Source organism: Hakea prostrata, chromosome 1, assembly GCF_041222555.1.
Source record: "Hakea prostrata isolate BN-2017 chromosome 1, UWA_Hpros_2, whole genome shotgun sequence".
Classification (NCBI taxonomy): domain Eukaryota; kingdom Viridiplantae; phylum Streptophyta; class Magnoliopsida; order Proteales; family Proteaceae; genus Hakea; species Hakea prostrata.
Window position 1 is genome coordinate 11,698,273 of NC_142600.1, and position 17,029 is coordinate 11,715,301.

Here is a 17,029-nt window from a genome sequence, read left to right on the forward strand (position 1 = left end):
GAAGTTGTTTCCTGTTAATTATACATTTAACACCAGCGAGATCAAGAGAATCAAGGGCATGTTCACAGGTTGGAAAATTCCTGACAGTGATATATTTGGACCATATGAACTTCTCAACTTCACTCCCTTGGGACCTTATAAGAATGGTACGTAAGCTGATAAACAAGAAATAGGCTTAAGTAATTGATTCTGTGTCTCGCTTCCTAGGGGCAGATTTGGTGACTGGCTTTACTTGAAGTAAACAGGACTTTAGGAGGTAGCACAAATCCTCCGGTTCTGTAAAAATTGGCTAGCACTCGCATGACAGTAAACCTGGACCTTGTGCAGAACATATCCATTCGTCATTCCTATCGAGGAGAACCCTAGGTCTAGAATGTTCCTGTTTGGTTAGTACTGGGCATTTGAGCTCCTGTTCTTTTTCCTTTCCTGGAGTTTGTCAGACTTATCTTGTCATCCAAAAGCCAGTGTGCTCTCTCTCCTCTGCGGGAACTCCATTAGGCCTTTGGACCCAGTGCCTACAGACTCCAATGGTCACGGTGTCTACATAAAAAGTCTTCTCTTGAAGTATCATTAAGATTCTTGGCTAAAGTTTGATCAAAACTTTAATCTTGTGGTAGTATGATGTGATTGAGCATTATCATTTAGCATCTGGTCAATGATTGTTTCCCTTCTGTGGCAGTGAATGTTGCTAGCCCTAGCTCTGGGCTAAGCAAGGGTGTGCTGGCCGGAATTATATTAGAGGCCATTGCATGTGCTGCTACATTAGTTGCGATTATTCTTCTCCTTATAATGAGAAGAGCTATGAGAAACCAGCAGGCATTGACAAGAAAACGCCAATGTGAGTATCTCCATAAAGATTTATAAGTTCATCTCAAATGTTTTGATTTTTTAATTGTGGTATCTATCCTATTAAGGTGATCATGGATCTTGGAATAGATAATAAATTGCCTTTTGTATTGCTAAATTAAAAGATTTTGCCTTTGGGTGGAGTGTTGTGGGTTGATACATTGTAATCACCTGTGCTTAATAGCTTGAGCTTTTGGACAAACAGTTGTAACAATGTATTGAAGTCAGTGATCGCTGGTAACTATGAGGGGTTTGTGTTGTTTTAGGTTAGGACTTGATGATACCCATTAACTTCGCTTATGAGGTAATGAGTTTAGTGAATGTTTAGCAAGTCTTGAAACAACATTCTCCAACTTGTTCTAATTAAAAATGGGTATGGTTGATCTTTATATTACATTGTTCCCAATCTCGACCCTGCTCATTGTTATATCAAGACTGACAAACATGAGTATGCAAGGCCCATAATAAGATTTACAACATCAACTAATTAATTCAAAGTGCCCACCACAAGTATCTCATGGCATATCTCTTGACATCAATAAGTCCAGTGTCTTATGTAACAATTTTAGACCTGGAAGAACCAAAAGTTATAACTAGAAGAAAGAAAAGAAAAAAAAAATTAAATAAATAAAAAATGAAGAAACAAGATTTTGAAAGCAAAAAAAGGAAGAAAAGAGAGAGAAGAGAGGATAGGGATAAGTGATTGGTTGTCCATAGCAATATCTATCTGTTGGTTGTCATTGTTGTCAACGAAGTGCTTGGTTGTCACTGGGCAACACAAGAGAGAAGAGAAGAGAGGATAGGGATAAGTGTGGCTATCTATTGGAGAATATCCAATATTTCCATTCAATAGCATTTATTTTTTATTTTTTGTTAAAAAAAGAAGCTTAATATTTACTATTTTACCCTTAATTTTGTGGTATGCCCATGATACATACATGGTACTCATTTAGGAAAAATTAAAAGACAATGATGAGCCATATGATTGTATAGTGAATGATTTCTCATTCAGTTGGCTATAGTTAACTTCTTCATGAAATAAATGTGTGTAATTCATTAATATTCATTCTACCTACATGAAACTTGAAGTACAAAAATTGAGAAATCAAACTTGAGAAATCAGTATACATTTTTTATTTTCATATAGAGTTTGTATGAACATAAGTTTGAGAAATTCTGAGGGATCGGAGGAAACCAAGAAACAAGTAAGTTCTACGCATGATTTATGCGTGTAATGATGTTTTACAATATTACCCCTCCCATAAATACAGATGGAATAACTACACATGCATGGATAAATGAGCTGATCTGAAGATCTGCAGCAGGACTGAAGAAATCCAAATAAATGTTCAACTATGATCATATGAAGTTTCCAGAAATATTATGCTTTTGGAATTCGTTGGACTATTTTTAAGGAGCACAATAGCCTTCAGCACATAGCTAGAAACACAGACATAACCTTCGCTAGTAACTATATGAAGTATCCATAGTACCATTAAGTATCATAAACCGTGACCATGTTTCTTCTCTTATCCATTGGCCCCAAATTTATATAAGCTAGCGATCAGTATGATCTACATCGGTCCTCCAACCAAGTGATGATGGGAGCTTCGTATATCACACCAGTGCCTGAGGAGATAAATTTACCCTAGCTAGCAATCAGTATGATCTAAATCAGTCCTCCAACCTAGTGGATAATCAGGGAGCTTCATATATCACACTTGTCAGCTCATAATATAAACTTCACAATATTTTCCCATATTTCCTTCCTCTGTTAATGACTAAAACCAACATAAATTGTTCGTGCACAGGATGATTGGGTATCGACATTGACAACAGGGAGAAAACCTATTCTGCAAATCAACCTTTTGCAGAACTTGGATAATGCTTTTAAATCTCTATATATAGATTAGTTAAAAGTTAGTTGATTGCATATAAGAAAACTAATAACTAAAATAAAAATGAAAGAGAGGGTAAAATAAGAATGATCTTCATTTGATAGAGTATGTATCCTCTAATGGTCTTCTCATAGTTCCACCAGTGACCAGTATTGAACACAAGTACATCTGCATCTTTCCACCGTGCAGAGCTCCAATCCAGTTGATCCACTTTTAGGGTTGTTTTTACCTTCCCTGCAACTCCAGCTGGTGGACGGCCATGCAACACAAGAAATGGTGCTCTGTAATACTCCACAGTGCAGTTGAAGTCCCTGAACCTAAAGGACAAGAACCCATTGTGCTTTGTGATTGGACTACCATTCACTTCATAAATTGAATCCTCATTAGGAATTGCTGCTGAGAGCAGACAGAGCATGGACTCCCATTGATTTCTACCAACTGAATCACCAACAAATACCAGCCTTTGGTTCCGAAGCTTCTCCAACATTTCCTTTTCGTCAAATCTTAAGAAAAAAAAGGGGAAATCCAAGTCGCTACTTAATTGCAGAGCAAATCCAGAATCTCACGGGTAAAGCTAACCAACACAAGAGAACACTGAAGAATTGTTCAGACCAAATCAAGAACTGGACAAACTAGGGGTTTACTTTGGACGATCAGTCTCGGAAAACTTCAGAGAAAATTCAAAATTTTACAGACAAAGCTAATGATTTCTACACAAGTACAGAGAACTAGATAAAAACGGTGACAGAAAGAAAGCAGGAAAGTAAAGAAGAAGAAGAATTATCCAAACTAATGGAATGAAAGAAACACTGGAAAGCACGAGGTTGATTAAAACATTACACCCTGAGTATCTAGTTTGGAATACCCAGACCGCTGCTTCTAGCTAGTATTTATAGAATAAATATTGATTCTATTGGTAATTAGACTCTCTTACAAAGGCCCATTACACCGTTAGATCGTAACTAATCTGATGGCCCATATTAGAACATAAGTTGAGTATGAATTAAATACCTCAACAATAAGTTGAATATAACTTGAGTACCTCAACTTAAGTTGGGTATAACTCAAATACTTCAAATTCTTCTGAGTGAAGAAGAAAATTGAAAACTGAAAAGGTATACATTTGAGAAATAGGAGAAATGTTGTAGGTCTACAGTTCTACAGTTCTACGACAGATCCATCCAACACCCTCGCCGACAGCCCCAACTGTGTCGCAGGCCCTCACGTTGCAAAAGACCTGGTTTCCTTTCATGTCTACTCCTTTAGTTCTTTTCTTTTCTCGAGCATGATCGCTTTGGGTCTCAAGCAAGCCATCAGGATCGCAAGGACCAATGGAGGCCCAATCATACTTCTACTGAAGTATCAGCGATGTCGAACCAGGCGAACCCAGCGAGATTTCGTTCCTTGGTTACTACCCATACATGCCTTTCGTGTTTATCATGCTAGCCTTTTATTTCCTACTCCAGCTGTTATATATTCTAACGGATCCGTGGCTATAAATGTCAGACTACAAGAGAACTGTGTGGTGCATGCGTTAAGCTCACAACAAGTTTTTTGGTTGCGACATGTGTGCGTAGATCAAAACTAAGTGTTTGTGTGTTAAAACAAAGAGAGGACCGGAGCCATATATGGGATCTATGCTATAGGTTTTTTCTTTTTCTTTTTTCTCTTTGTATTAGTATGGAAATTAACAAAGAAGAAGCATTTTGCAGGTTTATGGTGCTTCTCAAAATGATAGAGACTTGAAAGAAGAGGTAAGAAGGATGCTAAGGGCTGATGCCAATGATCCTGCCAAGAAGTTAAACTTGATTGATTCATTGCAACGGCTTGGTGTGGCATATATACCATTTTGAAGGCGAGATAGAGGAGGTGCTACAACAAATGTAAGACACCCCACCTGATGGTTGTGTTGGAAACCATCTTTATACAATTTCTTTGTGGTTTCGACTAATGAGACAACAAGGCTATAATGTCCCTTGTAGTAAGTACTATATTATATACTCCTTAAACATCCTTTGACTGTTTGGAATTAAGTAGACAACCATCTGCTTCAATACTACTTAACTATGATTAAGCGTCGGACCACCGTGCAGGTGTTTTCAATAGGTTTATAGATGGCAAAGGTAGCTTCAAGGAGGAGATAATTAAAGATGTGCCTGCCTTGCTATGCTTGTATGAAACTACGAATCCAACCATGCAATCTGTGTCTTTTAAATTAGTAAGTCTTACAAGTCATAATTACAAGGGAAGATGGCTTCTGCGGTCTAAAGGAGCTCGCCGTTGTCCACAATCATGATTTTATGTTTGGGGCTCTCGAACCACTCCCCCTCCGATTCAATTTGTCTAAGGATTTCCATCCCATCAATGACTTGGCCGAAGACCACAAATTTGCCATCCCACCTGAAAAAGTAAATCATTTAAATCATGTATAAAGAAATTAGCTTGAGTTGAAACTATCTTATTGGTCAATCAACACATAGTGGATTTTTCAACCCCTAAACAAAGAGTAGATTGACAAGTGTTTTTCATATACAATTATCTATGGGCTATAGATCTTAATACAAAATCCCATCAAATATGTGGGGTTTTAAAAAGCAATGGGGTGGGAAAATTGGGCTGCCACCTCACTAGACAAGCTTCCTTGAATTGCTTATTTGATTCAAGGAAACTTGTCTCTCACTTTTCTACTCCAAACAACCAATATTCTACAATTTTGGTATTTAAAGGAAAAGTAAGAAATTTACACTTTTTTCAAGAATTTTTCCACCCTTTTTTTCCCACCCCACCTTTATTCAGCAAACAAACACAACCTAAAAGTTAATCCAGAAAGAGAATTAAATAAGATCAAACAGCTCGGTGGAGAGAGATTAACCTAGTGGCAGTGGCAGCTCTTCATCCAAAGAACTTACTAGGAATATTATATTCAAAGAGATCAAATAGGAAGCTTCCACTAGGTGTTCAAAAATAATACCTTTATCCCATTGGTTTCCTTCAATATCTCAATTTTATTCTCTTAATTTTCATCATCATACTTAGCATCAAAGTTGGGGAGAAAACTGAAAAAAATAAGTCAAATGAATGGAGATTAGCTTGAGCGATAATTTTTTATGAACAAACATCACGTTAACAATGTTTATGAACCCATGATTCATGAAAAATGCATGATATTTTAAACTAAAGAAATCAAAACACTTGACTTAATACAAACAAGAAATTATATGGATAATTTGTGCAGTGATCTGTCACACAACAATCTTCATGGACCTATTCCTAGTAACTTTTCGGGTCTGCCTCATCTCCAGATATTGTGATTATACTTAGATCTATCTTCTTTTCCTTTATTTAGTCTAGTAATATTTGTTGACATAATTTACAGCTCATAGTTCAAATAGCTTATTTATCTGGGTTTATTTAGTAACTCATTTCTTGTTGCAGGTCATTAGAAAATAACTCATTGAATGGTTCTGTTTCATCCACTATCTGGCAAAATGGGAATTCCAGTCATACTGAAACACTTACTTTGTAAGACTTCTATACCACAAAGCACACTTCTCTTTCTCTACCGCTGCCTTTTCTCTTCTCTTTGATGTTAGTGTCTTCTGTATATTACCAAGAATCAAGGTCCCATGTGTTACACAATCATGTATTAACACTTGATGTTCACTAGAACTCTTGCTGAAACTTGGTATTTGCATTTCTTTTTCCAGGGATTTCCAGAATAATGAACTAACAAATATTTCTGGCAGTCTTGATGTCCCTCCAAATGTCACCATCAGGTTGGTGTCCGAATTTGCAACTGGATTTATTATCTGCATGACTCAATCTTCTTTATGTTGCGATTGAACTGTAATTCACGTTGAGCCAAGCATCTTCAAAGCTGCTTACTAAATCCTAAGTAACAATAATCTGGGCTTTGTAGCAGACCCAAAACAGGTTAGAACAGTACTGAAAATAATGGAGTAAAAAAGAAAAAAATGAGAACTGATTAGAAACAAAACCTTTGCTCAGTTGAACTGTAAATCACTTTGTTCCATGCATCTTAAGAGTGGCTTCCTAATTGACAGTCATCTGGGCTTTGTAGCAGAACCAGAGCAGGTTAGAGCAGTGCTTCAAAATAAGCGAGTATAAGTTAAAAAGAAAGAGAATCAGTTTGCGGTACTATGTGGATGTTTTTTAAAGAGCAGGGAAGCATGGTATTGAATAGATAATGAATCCTTTAGGTTCATCAACAAATACATCCTACACTAATATAGGACCCCCCCCCCCCATCCAGTACAACTGGATTACACTCCTTAAATTTCACCGTGGATGCTAAACATCACCAAGTATGCCTAAGTATACTTAATTGTCATTACATGTACCAAACATCACCATACATAACTATATCGCAACACTCTTCTGGTGGAACATAGACGTCAATCCATGCTATAGTTGTCTTGGTGTCTTGGCAATGAGGGGGGGACAAGGGGGTGTGGGAGAAAATCAACCAGACATGGCACCTAGGCTACAAGGCGACGACACCTGGGTCCCTAGCACTACCAAAGCGCCTAGACAGCGAGGTGGCTCCTTGACAAGTATGATCCATGCCCAACTTGGAATAACCTATGAGGAAAGCCAGACGAAAAATGCCCTGCTAAACATATCACCAAGTTGACTTTTAGATCCGATAAAAGCCATAGTAATATCCATGGAACAATATTTCCTCGAAACAAGCAAAATTTTCCATTTTGAAAATGTCAAAACGAAACTTGTGGATACCGAAATGAAATCATCGGTTTTCATCGAAACCTAAGAAATTTTGTCGAACTGCTCCGAACGTGCAAAACCTGGTCGAAACCATTCAACCAAGTGGTTTTTTTCACTTAAAGTCATGAGTTTTGATCGAAACTTTGGGAATTGCAGAGTTTAGAATGAAACCCAAGCGGAATCTTAAGTTTCAACCCTTTGTTTTCTCTTTTATTTAGACCTTTGTGAGCCCATTTTAAGCCATTTTCTTCCTTCCTTTGGGCATTGTTTGTTTGCAATTGTGGGGTGGGAAAAAAGAGGGTGGAAAAAATAAACATGTGGGACCCATAGTTAGTGGGGTGGGGGAACATGAAAGAAAAGGAAAAGATTTTGTAGAAAAGATTCAAATGCGGGTCCCACTTTGTTGTTTTTCACATTTTTTCACAAAATTCCACCTATTTGGTTGGATTTTGAAAAGGGATGGGGTGGAAAAGTTAGCATGCCACCTCAGCAAACAAGTTTCCTTAAATTAAGGAAGTTTGTCTGCCAACTTTCCCAGCCCAGTGAACCAACCAAGCCATTCTTTGGGATTTCATGGAAAAGTTAATTTTTCTAATTTTTTCCCACCCACTTCAGATTCAGCAAACAAATGGTGCCTTAGTGATTTCTATAGTTCTTGGTGGCTATTTTAAGGTTTTTTTCAAGGCAATCAAAATTTCTCCAAATTTTTATTTTTTCTTGTTTCATGCTCAACTAGTGTTGGATTTTTTGGAATTTAATATATGTTGTCCCTAGTAGCTGGATCTACAAATGTATGTTGTTAGATTTAATTTTTGAACTGTGTTACTATTTCTTTATTTTTCTGTTTTCAAAAAGTACCTACAAAATTATATTTTTCAAAATAACTTACATATACATGATGTAGTAGGCTTTGTTTTGATGTTTGTGAGACACCATCACTCAATCTACGTTATGATAGTGTCCAAGTTAATTTTAGGTTGCTTAATTTTGATATCATGTATTTAATAGTTACTAATAATTAATATTTTAATTATAAAAATATTTTTTAATTAGCAAAAAAATCTCCAAAGTTTGGGAACATTTTAGGTTATAAGTAATGTGTCTTTAGGCTAAAAATTAGTTACTTTGTATTTGAAGTTTTGAACTTAGAAGTTATATATTGAATGTTATGTTTATAGTGTATTTATCAGAAGCCTTTCTATATATATTATGACTTTGAATGACATATCTACATTGATTTTTTTTAAAGCAAAATGCATGTGTTGATGTGTTATTTTTTGCTCTAATTAGCTTATATGCAGAGTCCCACTCCCAAAATACTCCCTAAAACGTGTCAAAACTTGTTGTCGAAACTTGCAGGAAAAGAGTCCCAAGTTTCCGTGAAGTTTCCTAGGTTTCAACTTAAATTTTTCATTTTCACATGGTCAAAACCTGAGTTTCTTTCAAATTTTGTTCTATGGTAATATCACAACATCCAATCTCTGAAATGGCCAGTGAATTGGCAATTCTGTTTTCAGCATTAACACAATAACACTATGATAATTCAAATGTATCATGGGGTTTTTTCATTTGATGAATTTGAAATTGGTTGTTGTTTTCTTACTTCAGTGACCAATGTGTCTGGTCTTGGTCCCATCTTTGGGCATGGAAGCATATGTATCTCTTTACTTTCAAATCCATTATTTGTTGATTTTCTTTTAAATGCTGTATATTGGGAGGTTCTGACTGCAGTAGTTTTCTGTATGATTTTCAGTCTTAAAGGGAATCCTGTATGCGTGTCTACGAATCAAGTCACCTTAGCCCAGTTTTGTGCATCTATAAGTGGTGTCAACAATACAGACACAAATTCAGCAAACAACACGGCAGATTGTCCTGTTCAATCGTGTCCTGAAAATGAAGGATACAAATATGTTCCTGCACCTCCTTTAAACTGTTCCTGTGCAGCACCACTTTGGGTTGGATATCGGTTAAAAAGTCCTGGGTTCACAGATTCCCGTCCATATGAGATTCTGTTTGATCATTACTTGTCCTCAGGCCTTGAATTGGCTCTTTATCAGCTGGCCATTGATACTTTTATCTGGGAAGAAGCCCTTGACTCAGGATGTACGTGAAGTTGTTTCTGTTAATTATACATTTAACACCAATGAGATCAAGAGAATCAAGGGCATGTTCACAAAGTTGGAAAATTCCCGACATGTGATATATTTGGACCATATGAACTTCTCAACTTCACTCTCTTTGGGACCTTATAAGAATGGTACGTAAGCTGATAAACAAGATATAGGCTTAAGTAATTGATTCTGTGTCTCGCTTCCTAGGGGCAGATTTGGTGACTGGCTTTACTTGAAGTAAACAGAACTTTAGTAGGTAGCACAAATCCTCCGGTTCTGTAAAAATTGGCTAGCACTCGCATGACAAGAACTTGGACGTTGTGCGAACATATCCATTCGTCATTCCTACCGAGGAGAACCCTAGGTCTAGAATGTTCCCTGTTTGGTTAGTACTGGGCATTTGAGCTCCTGTCCTTTTTCCTTTCCCCGGAGTTTGTCGACTTATCTTGTCATCCAAAAGCCAAGCAGTGCTCTCTCTCCTCTCATGGGAACTCCATTAGGCCTTTGGACCCAGTGCCTACAGACTCCAATGGTCACGGTGTCTACATAAAAAGTCTTCTCTTGAAGTATCATTAAGATTCTTGGCTAAAGTTTGATCAAAACTTTAATCTTGTGGTAGTATGATGTGATTGAGCATTATCATTTAGCATCTGGTCAATGATTGTTTCCCTTCTGTGGCAGTGAATGTTGCTAGCCCTATCTCTGGGCTAAGCAAGGGTGCGCTGGCCGGAATTATATTAGAGGCCATTGCATGTGCTTTCTGCATTAGTCTGCGATTATTCTTCTCCTTATAATGAGAAGAGCTATGAGAAACCAGCAGGCATTGACAAGAAAACGCCAATGTGAGTATCTCCATAAAGATTTATAAGTTCATCTCAAATGTTTTGATTTTTTAATTGTGGTATCTATCCTATTAAGGTGATCATGGATCTTGGAATAGATAATAAATTGCCTTTTGTATTGCTAAATTAAAAGATTTTGCCTTTGGGTGGAGTGTTGTGGGTTGATACATTGTAATCACCTGTGCTTAATAGCTTGAGCTTTTGGACAAACAGTTGTAACAATGTATTGAAGTCAGTGATCGCTGGTAACTATGAGGGGTTTGTGTTGTTTTAGGTTAGGACTTGATGATACCCATTAACTTCGCTTATGAGGTAATGAGTTTAGTGAATGTTTAACAAGTCTTGAAACAACATTCTCCAACTTGTTCTAATTAAAAATGGGTATGGTTGATCTTTATATTACATTGTTCCCAATCTCGACCCTGCTCATTGTTATATCAAGACTGACAAACATGAGTTTGCAAGGCCCATAATAAGATTTACAACATCAACTAATTAATTCAAACTGCCCACCACAAGTATCTCATGGCATATCTCTTGACATCAATAAGTCCAGTGTCTTATGTAACAATTTTAGACCTGGAAGAACCAACAGTTATAACTAGAAGAAAATTAAATAAATAAAAAATGAAGAAACAAGATTTTGAAAGCAAAAAAAAAAAAAGGGAAGAAAAGATGTAAGACAATGCACATGGCAATATCTATCTGTTGGTTGTCATTGTTGTCAACGAAGTGCTTGGTTGTCACTGGGCAACACAAGAGAGAAGAGAAGAGAGGATAGGGATAAGTGTGGCTATCTATTGGAGAATATCCAATATTTCCATTCAATAGCATTTATTTTTTATTTTTTGTTAAAAAAAGAAGCTTAATATTTACTATTTTACCCTTAATTTTGTGGTATGCCCATGATACATACATGGTACTCATTTAGGAAAAATTAAAAGACAATGATGAGCCATATGATTGTATAGTGAATGATTTCTCATTCAGTTGATATAGTTAACTTCTTCATGAAATAAATGTGTGTAATTCATTAATATTCATTCTACCTACATGAAACTTGAAGTACAAAAATTGAGAAATCAAACTTGAGAAATCAGTATACATTTTTTATTTTCATATAGAGTTTGTATGAACATAAGTTTGAGAAATTCTGAGGGATCGGAGGAAACCAAGAAACAAGTAAGTTCTACGCATGATTTATGCGTGTAATGATGTTTTACAATATTACCCCTCCCATAAATACAGATGGAATAACTACACATGCATGGATAAATGAGCTGATCTGAAGATCTGCAGCAGGACTGAAGAAATCCAAATAAATGTTCAGCTATGATCATATGAAGTTTCCAGAAATATTATGCTTTTGGAATTCGTTGGACTATTTTTAAGGAGCACAATAGCCTTCAGCACATAGCTAGTAACTATATGAAGTATCCATAGTGCCATTAAGTATCATAAACCGTGACCATGTTTCTTCTCTTATCCATTGGCCCCAAATTTATATAAGCTAGCGATCAGTATGATCTACATCGGTCCTCCAACCAAGTGATGATGGGAGCTTCGTATATCACACCAGTGCCTGAGGAGATAAATTTACCCTGGCTAGCAATCAGTATGATCTAAATCAGTTCTCCAACCCAGTGGATAATCAAGGAGCTTCATATATCACACTTGTCAGCTCATAATATAAACTTCACAATATTTTCCCATATTTCCACTGTCATCTGGATCTTATATAAAATAAATAGCCAAACTAACTACAGTCAAGTCGTAATGGTGTATAGACCAGTACACATACTGGTGAATACTGATTGCAGGTGCCAAATCCAATTATAGTCTTGAGATCATTTCTAGCTAATTAGTCCTATAAAGACATTCAATCCTTTAGTTACCAATAAGGCCTATAAAATCCTCATTATACTAAACCTAATATTTTCGAATGAAATCCTGAATTATAAGAGCATTAATTTATTCTCCAACTATCAAATAAGCTTTTCAAAAAACAACATCCAAAATAAATAAGCCACTCCAAACTTAACCAGAACTCAAGAAGAAGAGAAAAAGGGGGGGGGGGGGGGGGGGAGTACTTCAAAGTTTGAAGGTTTTACTCAGCCAGAAATATAAAAAAAAAACCCTATTTAATTCAAATCAAATTTCCTTCCTCTGTTAATGACTAAAACCAACATAAATTGTTCGTGTGCAGAGTGATTGGTTTTCGACATTGACAACAGGGAGAAAACCTATTCTACAAATCAACCTTTTGCAGAACTTTGATAATGCTTTTAAATCTCTATATATAGATTAGTTAAAAGTTAGTTTTTGTTATCCCTTGCTTTTCTTGCTGTTACTTAAACTCTGGTTACCCCTTGAGCTTGCTCAGCTGGTTTAGGACAATGTGCTTTGGCCACAGGGTCCCAGGTCTGAGTCCCCATGAGTGAAGTGTCCCATGGGTATGGAGACAGTTTTGTGTAACTGAGGGGGCCTGAACTGTAAAACCAGGCAGGTTCAAGGGTTTTTTCATCCACCAAAAAGTGGGGTTGTTCGAAATCTAGTTGATTGCATATAAGAAAACTAATAACTAAAATAAAATTGAAAGAGAGGGTAAAATAAGAATTATCTTCATTTGATAGAGTATGTACCCTCTAATGGTCTTCTCATAGTTCCACCAGTGACCAGTATTGAACACAAGTACATCTGCATCTTTCCACCGTGCAGAGCTCCAATCCAGTTGATCCACTTTTAGGGTTGTTTTTACCTTCCCTGCAACTCCAGCTGGTGGACGGCCATGCAACACAAGAAATGGAGCTCTGTAATACTCCACAGTGCAGTTGAAGTCCCTGAACTTAAACGACAAGAACCCATTGTGCTTTGTGATTGGACTACCATTCACTTCATAAATTGAATCCTCATTAGGAATTGCTGCTGAGAGCAGACAGAGCATGGACTCCCATTGATTTCTACCAACTGAATCACCAACAAATACCAGCCTTCGGTTCCGAAGCTTCTCCAACATTTCCTTTTCGTCAAATCTTAAGAAAAAAAAGGGGAAATCCAAGTCGCTACTTAATTGCAGAGCAAATCCAGAATCTCACGGGTAAAGCTAACCAACACAAGAGAACACTGAAGAATTGTTCAGACCAAATCAAGAACTGGACAAACTAGGCGTTTACTTTGGACGATCAGTCTCGGAAAACTTCAGAGAAAATTCAAAATTTTACAGACAAAGCTAATGATTTCTACACAAGTACAGAGAACTAGATAAAAACGGTGACAGAAAGAAAGCAGGAAAGTAAAGAAGAAGAAGAATTATCCAAACTAGTGGAATGAAAGAAACACTGGAATTCTTCTGAGTGAAGAAGAAAATTGAAAACTGAAAAGGTATACATTTGAGAAATAGGAGAAATGTTGTAGGTCTACAGTTCTACAGTTCTACAACAGATCCATCCAACACCCTCGCCGACAGCCCCAACCGTGTCGCAGGCCCTCACGTTGCAGAAGACCTGGTTTCCTTTCATGTCTACTCCTTTAGTTCTTTTCTTTTCTCGAGCATGATCGCTTTGGGTCTCAAGCAAGCCATCAGGATCGCAAGGACCAATGGAGGCCCAAAGTATCAGCGATGTCGAACCAGGCGAACCCAGCGAGATTTCGTTCCTTGGTTACTACCCATACATGCCTTTCGTGTTTATCATGCTAGCCTTTTATTTCCTACTCCAGCTGCCATATATTCTAACGGATCCGTGGCTATAAATGTCAGACTACAAGAGAACTGTGTGGTGCATGCGTTAAGCTCACAACAAGTTTTTTGGTTGCGACATGTGTGCGTAGATCAAAACTAAGTGTTTGTGTGTTAAAACAAAGAGAGTACCGGAGCCATATATGGGATCTATGTTATGGCTTTTTCTTTTTCTTTTTCTTTTTCTCTTTGTATTAGTGTGGAAATTAACAAAGAAGAAGCATTTTGCAGGTTTATGGTGCTTCTCAAAATGATAGAGACTTGAAAGAAGAGGTTAGAAGGATGCTAAGGGCTGATGCCAATGATCCTGCCAAGAAGTTAAACTTGATTGATTCATTGCAACGGCTTGGTGTGGCATATATACCATTTTGAAGGCGAGATAGAGGAGGTGCTACAACAAATGCAAGACACCCCACCTGATGGTTGTGTTGGAAACCATCTTTATACAATTTCTTTGTGGTTTCGACTAATGAGACAACAAGGCTTTAATGTCCCTTGTAGTAAGTACTATATTATATACTCCTTAAACATCCTTTGACTGTTTGGAATTAAGTAGACAACCATCTGCTTCAATACTACTTAACTATGATTAAGCGTCGGACCACCGTGCAGGTGTTTTCAATAGGTTTATAGATGGCAAAGGTAGCTTCAAGGAATAGATAATTAAAGATGCGCCTACCTTGTTATTCTTGTATGAAACTACGAATCCAACCATGCAATCTGTGTCTTTTAAATTAGCAAGTCATAATTACTACCTTTTATACGAATTCATCATGGAAATTAGGCACCAAGAAATAAATTCAACACAATCGCCTAAGAAAGGATGTGTATGGACAAACAATTTTGGTCAAACAAATAATAGGGAAAGGGAAGATGGCTTCTGCGGCCTAAAGGAGCTCGCCACTATCCACAATCGTGATTGTATGTTTGGGGCTATTGAACCAGTTCCCCTCCCCCTCCGATTCAATTTGTCTAAGGACTTCCATCCCATCAATGAATTGGGAAAATTGGGCGCCCACCTCACTAGACAAGCTTCCTTGAATTGCTTCCTTGATTCAAGGAAACTTGTCTCTCACTTTCCCACTCCAAGCAACCAAATATTCTACAATTTTGGGATTTAAAGGAAAAGTAAGAAATTTATACTTTTTTCAAGAATTTTTCCACCCTTTTTTTCCCACCCCACCTTTATTCAGCAAACAAACGCAGCTTAAAAGTTAATCCAGAAAGAGAATTAAATAAGATCAAACAGCTCTGTGGAAAGAGATTAACCTGCAGCTCTTCATCCAAAGAACTTATTAGGAATATTATATTCAAAGAGATCAAATAGGAAGCTTCCACTAGGTGTTCAAAAATAATACCTTTATCCCATTGGTTTCCTTCAATATCTCAATTTTATTCTCTTAATTTTCATCATCATACTTAGCATCAAAGTTGGGGAGAAAACTGAAAAAAATAAGTCAAATGAATGGAGATTAGCTTGAGTGATAATTTTTTATGAACAAACATCACGTTAACAATGTTTATGAACCCATGATTCATGAAAAATGCATGATATTTTAAACTAAAGAAATCAAAACACTTGACTTAATACAAACAAGAAATTATATGGATAATTTGTGCAGTGATCTGTCACACAACAATCTTCATGGACCTATTCCTAGTAACTTTTCGGGTCTGCCTCATCTCCAGATATTGTGAGTATACTTCAGATTTTCTTTTCCTTTATTTAGTCTAGTAATATTTGTTGACATCATTTACAGCTCATAGTTCAAATAGCTTATTTATCTGGGTTTATTTAGTAACTCATTTCTTGTTGCAGTCATTAGAAAATAACTCATTGAATGGTTCTGTTTCATCCACTATCTGGCAAAATGGGAATTCCAGTCATACTGAAACACTTACTTTGTAAGACTTCTATACCACAAAGCACACTTCTCTTTCTCTACCACTGCCTTTTCTCTTCTCTTTGATGTTAGTGTCTTCTGTATATTACCAAGAATCAAGGTCCCATGTGTTACACAATCATGTATTAACACTTGATGTTCACTAGAACTCTTGCTGAAACTTGGTATTTGCATTTCTTTTTCCAGGGATTTCCAGAATAATGAACTGACAAATATTTCTGGCAGTCTTGATGTCCCTCCAAATGTCACCATCAGGTTGGTGTCCGAATTTGCAACTGGATTTATTATCTGCATGACTCAATCTTCTTTAATAATGGTTTTTCTGATTTCAGGTCGTATTGTCATGGGCTTAACAGAATGCAAAATAGTCATACCAAAAGCACAAACTATTAGTTGGATAGACTCAGATATATGAGGAGACAAAATAAGGCTGGGTTAGCTGATGAGAGACTATTCTCCCAATATTACCCATCCCATAAATGCAAATGGAATTACTACACATGCATGAATAAATGGAGCAGATCTGAAGACCTGCAGCAGGACTGGAGAAATCCCACTCTGTTAGCATGAAGATATCCATCCCAAAAGCTAGCTCAAACCATTAGGTGGAGAGACTCACGGGTAAATGAGGGGGCATGGAATGCCATGGGACTAATCTCCCAACAAAGAATTGATGTTCCATGCCAATACAGAATCCGCAAGGAAGAATAGCAGCGGATGGATAATAAAAATCACAAAAACCTTCCAAATAAATGTTTAGCTATCATATGAAGTATCCATAAAATATTATGCTTTTGGAATTCGTTGGACTATTTTTAAGGAGCACAATAGCCTTCAGCACATAGCTAGAAACACTGACATAACCTTCGCTAGTAACTATATGAAGTATCCATAGTACCATTAAGTGTTCATCACGGCTATAAGGTAAACAGTAGCATCAACTCAC

General features: G+C 36.9%; 2 protein-coding genes across 2 annotated transcripts; one reads left to right on the forward strand and one right to left on the reverse strand.

The window, feature by feature from the left end:
• Window positions 1-2,796: 2,796 nt before the first annotated feature.
• Window positions 2,797-3,231, reverse strand: LOC149027487 (protein trichome birefringence-like 11). The gene has a single exon (XM_089154541.1). The coding sequence runs from the start codon at window positions 3,229-3,231 to the stop codon at window positions 2,797-2,799; it is 435 nt and encodes a 144-aa protein (XP_089010667.1).
• Window positions 3,232-5,957: 2,726 nt separating this feature from the next.
• On the forward strand, window positions 5,958-10,395 carry LOC149027488 (putative LRR receptor-like serine/threonine-protein kinase At1g06840). Its single transcript, XM_089155609.1, has 5 exons — window positions 5,958-6,051; window positions 6,180-6,266; window positions 6,452-6,520; window positions 9,244-9,593; window positions 10,283-10,395. The coding sequence occupies exons 1-5, from the start codon at window positions 5,963-5,965 to the stop codon at window positions 10,393-10,395; spliced, it is 708 nt and encodes a 235-aa protein (XP_089011735.1). The 5' UTR covers window positions 5,958-5,962.
• The last annotated feature ends 6,634 nt before the right edge of the window (window positions 10,396-17,029 follow it).

What these genes read in the sequence shown, in the direction of transcription:
- LOC149027487 (XM_089154541.1), bottom strand. Translation starts at nt 3,231, where the DNA reads ATGTTGGAGAAGCTTCGGAACCAAAGGCTGGTATTTGTTGGTGATTCA.
- LOC149027488 (XM_089155609.1), top strand. Translation starts at nt 5,963, where the DNA reads ATGGATAATTTGTGCAGTGATCTGTCACACAACAATCTTCATGGACCT. An exon ending in CTGCCTCATCTCCAGATATT is followed by an intron (nt 6,052 to 6,179) that starts GTGATTATACTT and finishes TTCTTGTTGCAG; the next exon opens with GTCATTAGAAAATAACTCAT. An exon ending in CCTCCAAATGTCACCATCAG is followed by an intron (nt 6,521 to 9,243) that starts GTTGGTGTCCGA and finishes TATGATTTTCAG; the next exon opens with TCTTAAAGGGAATCCTGTAT.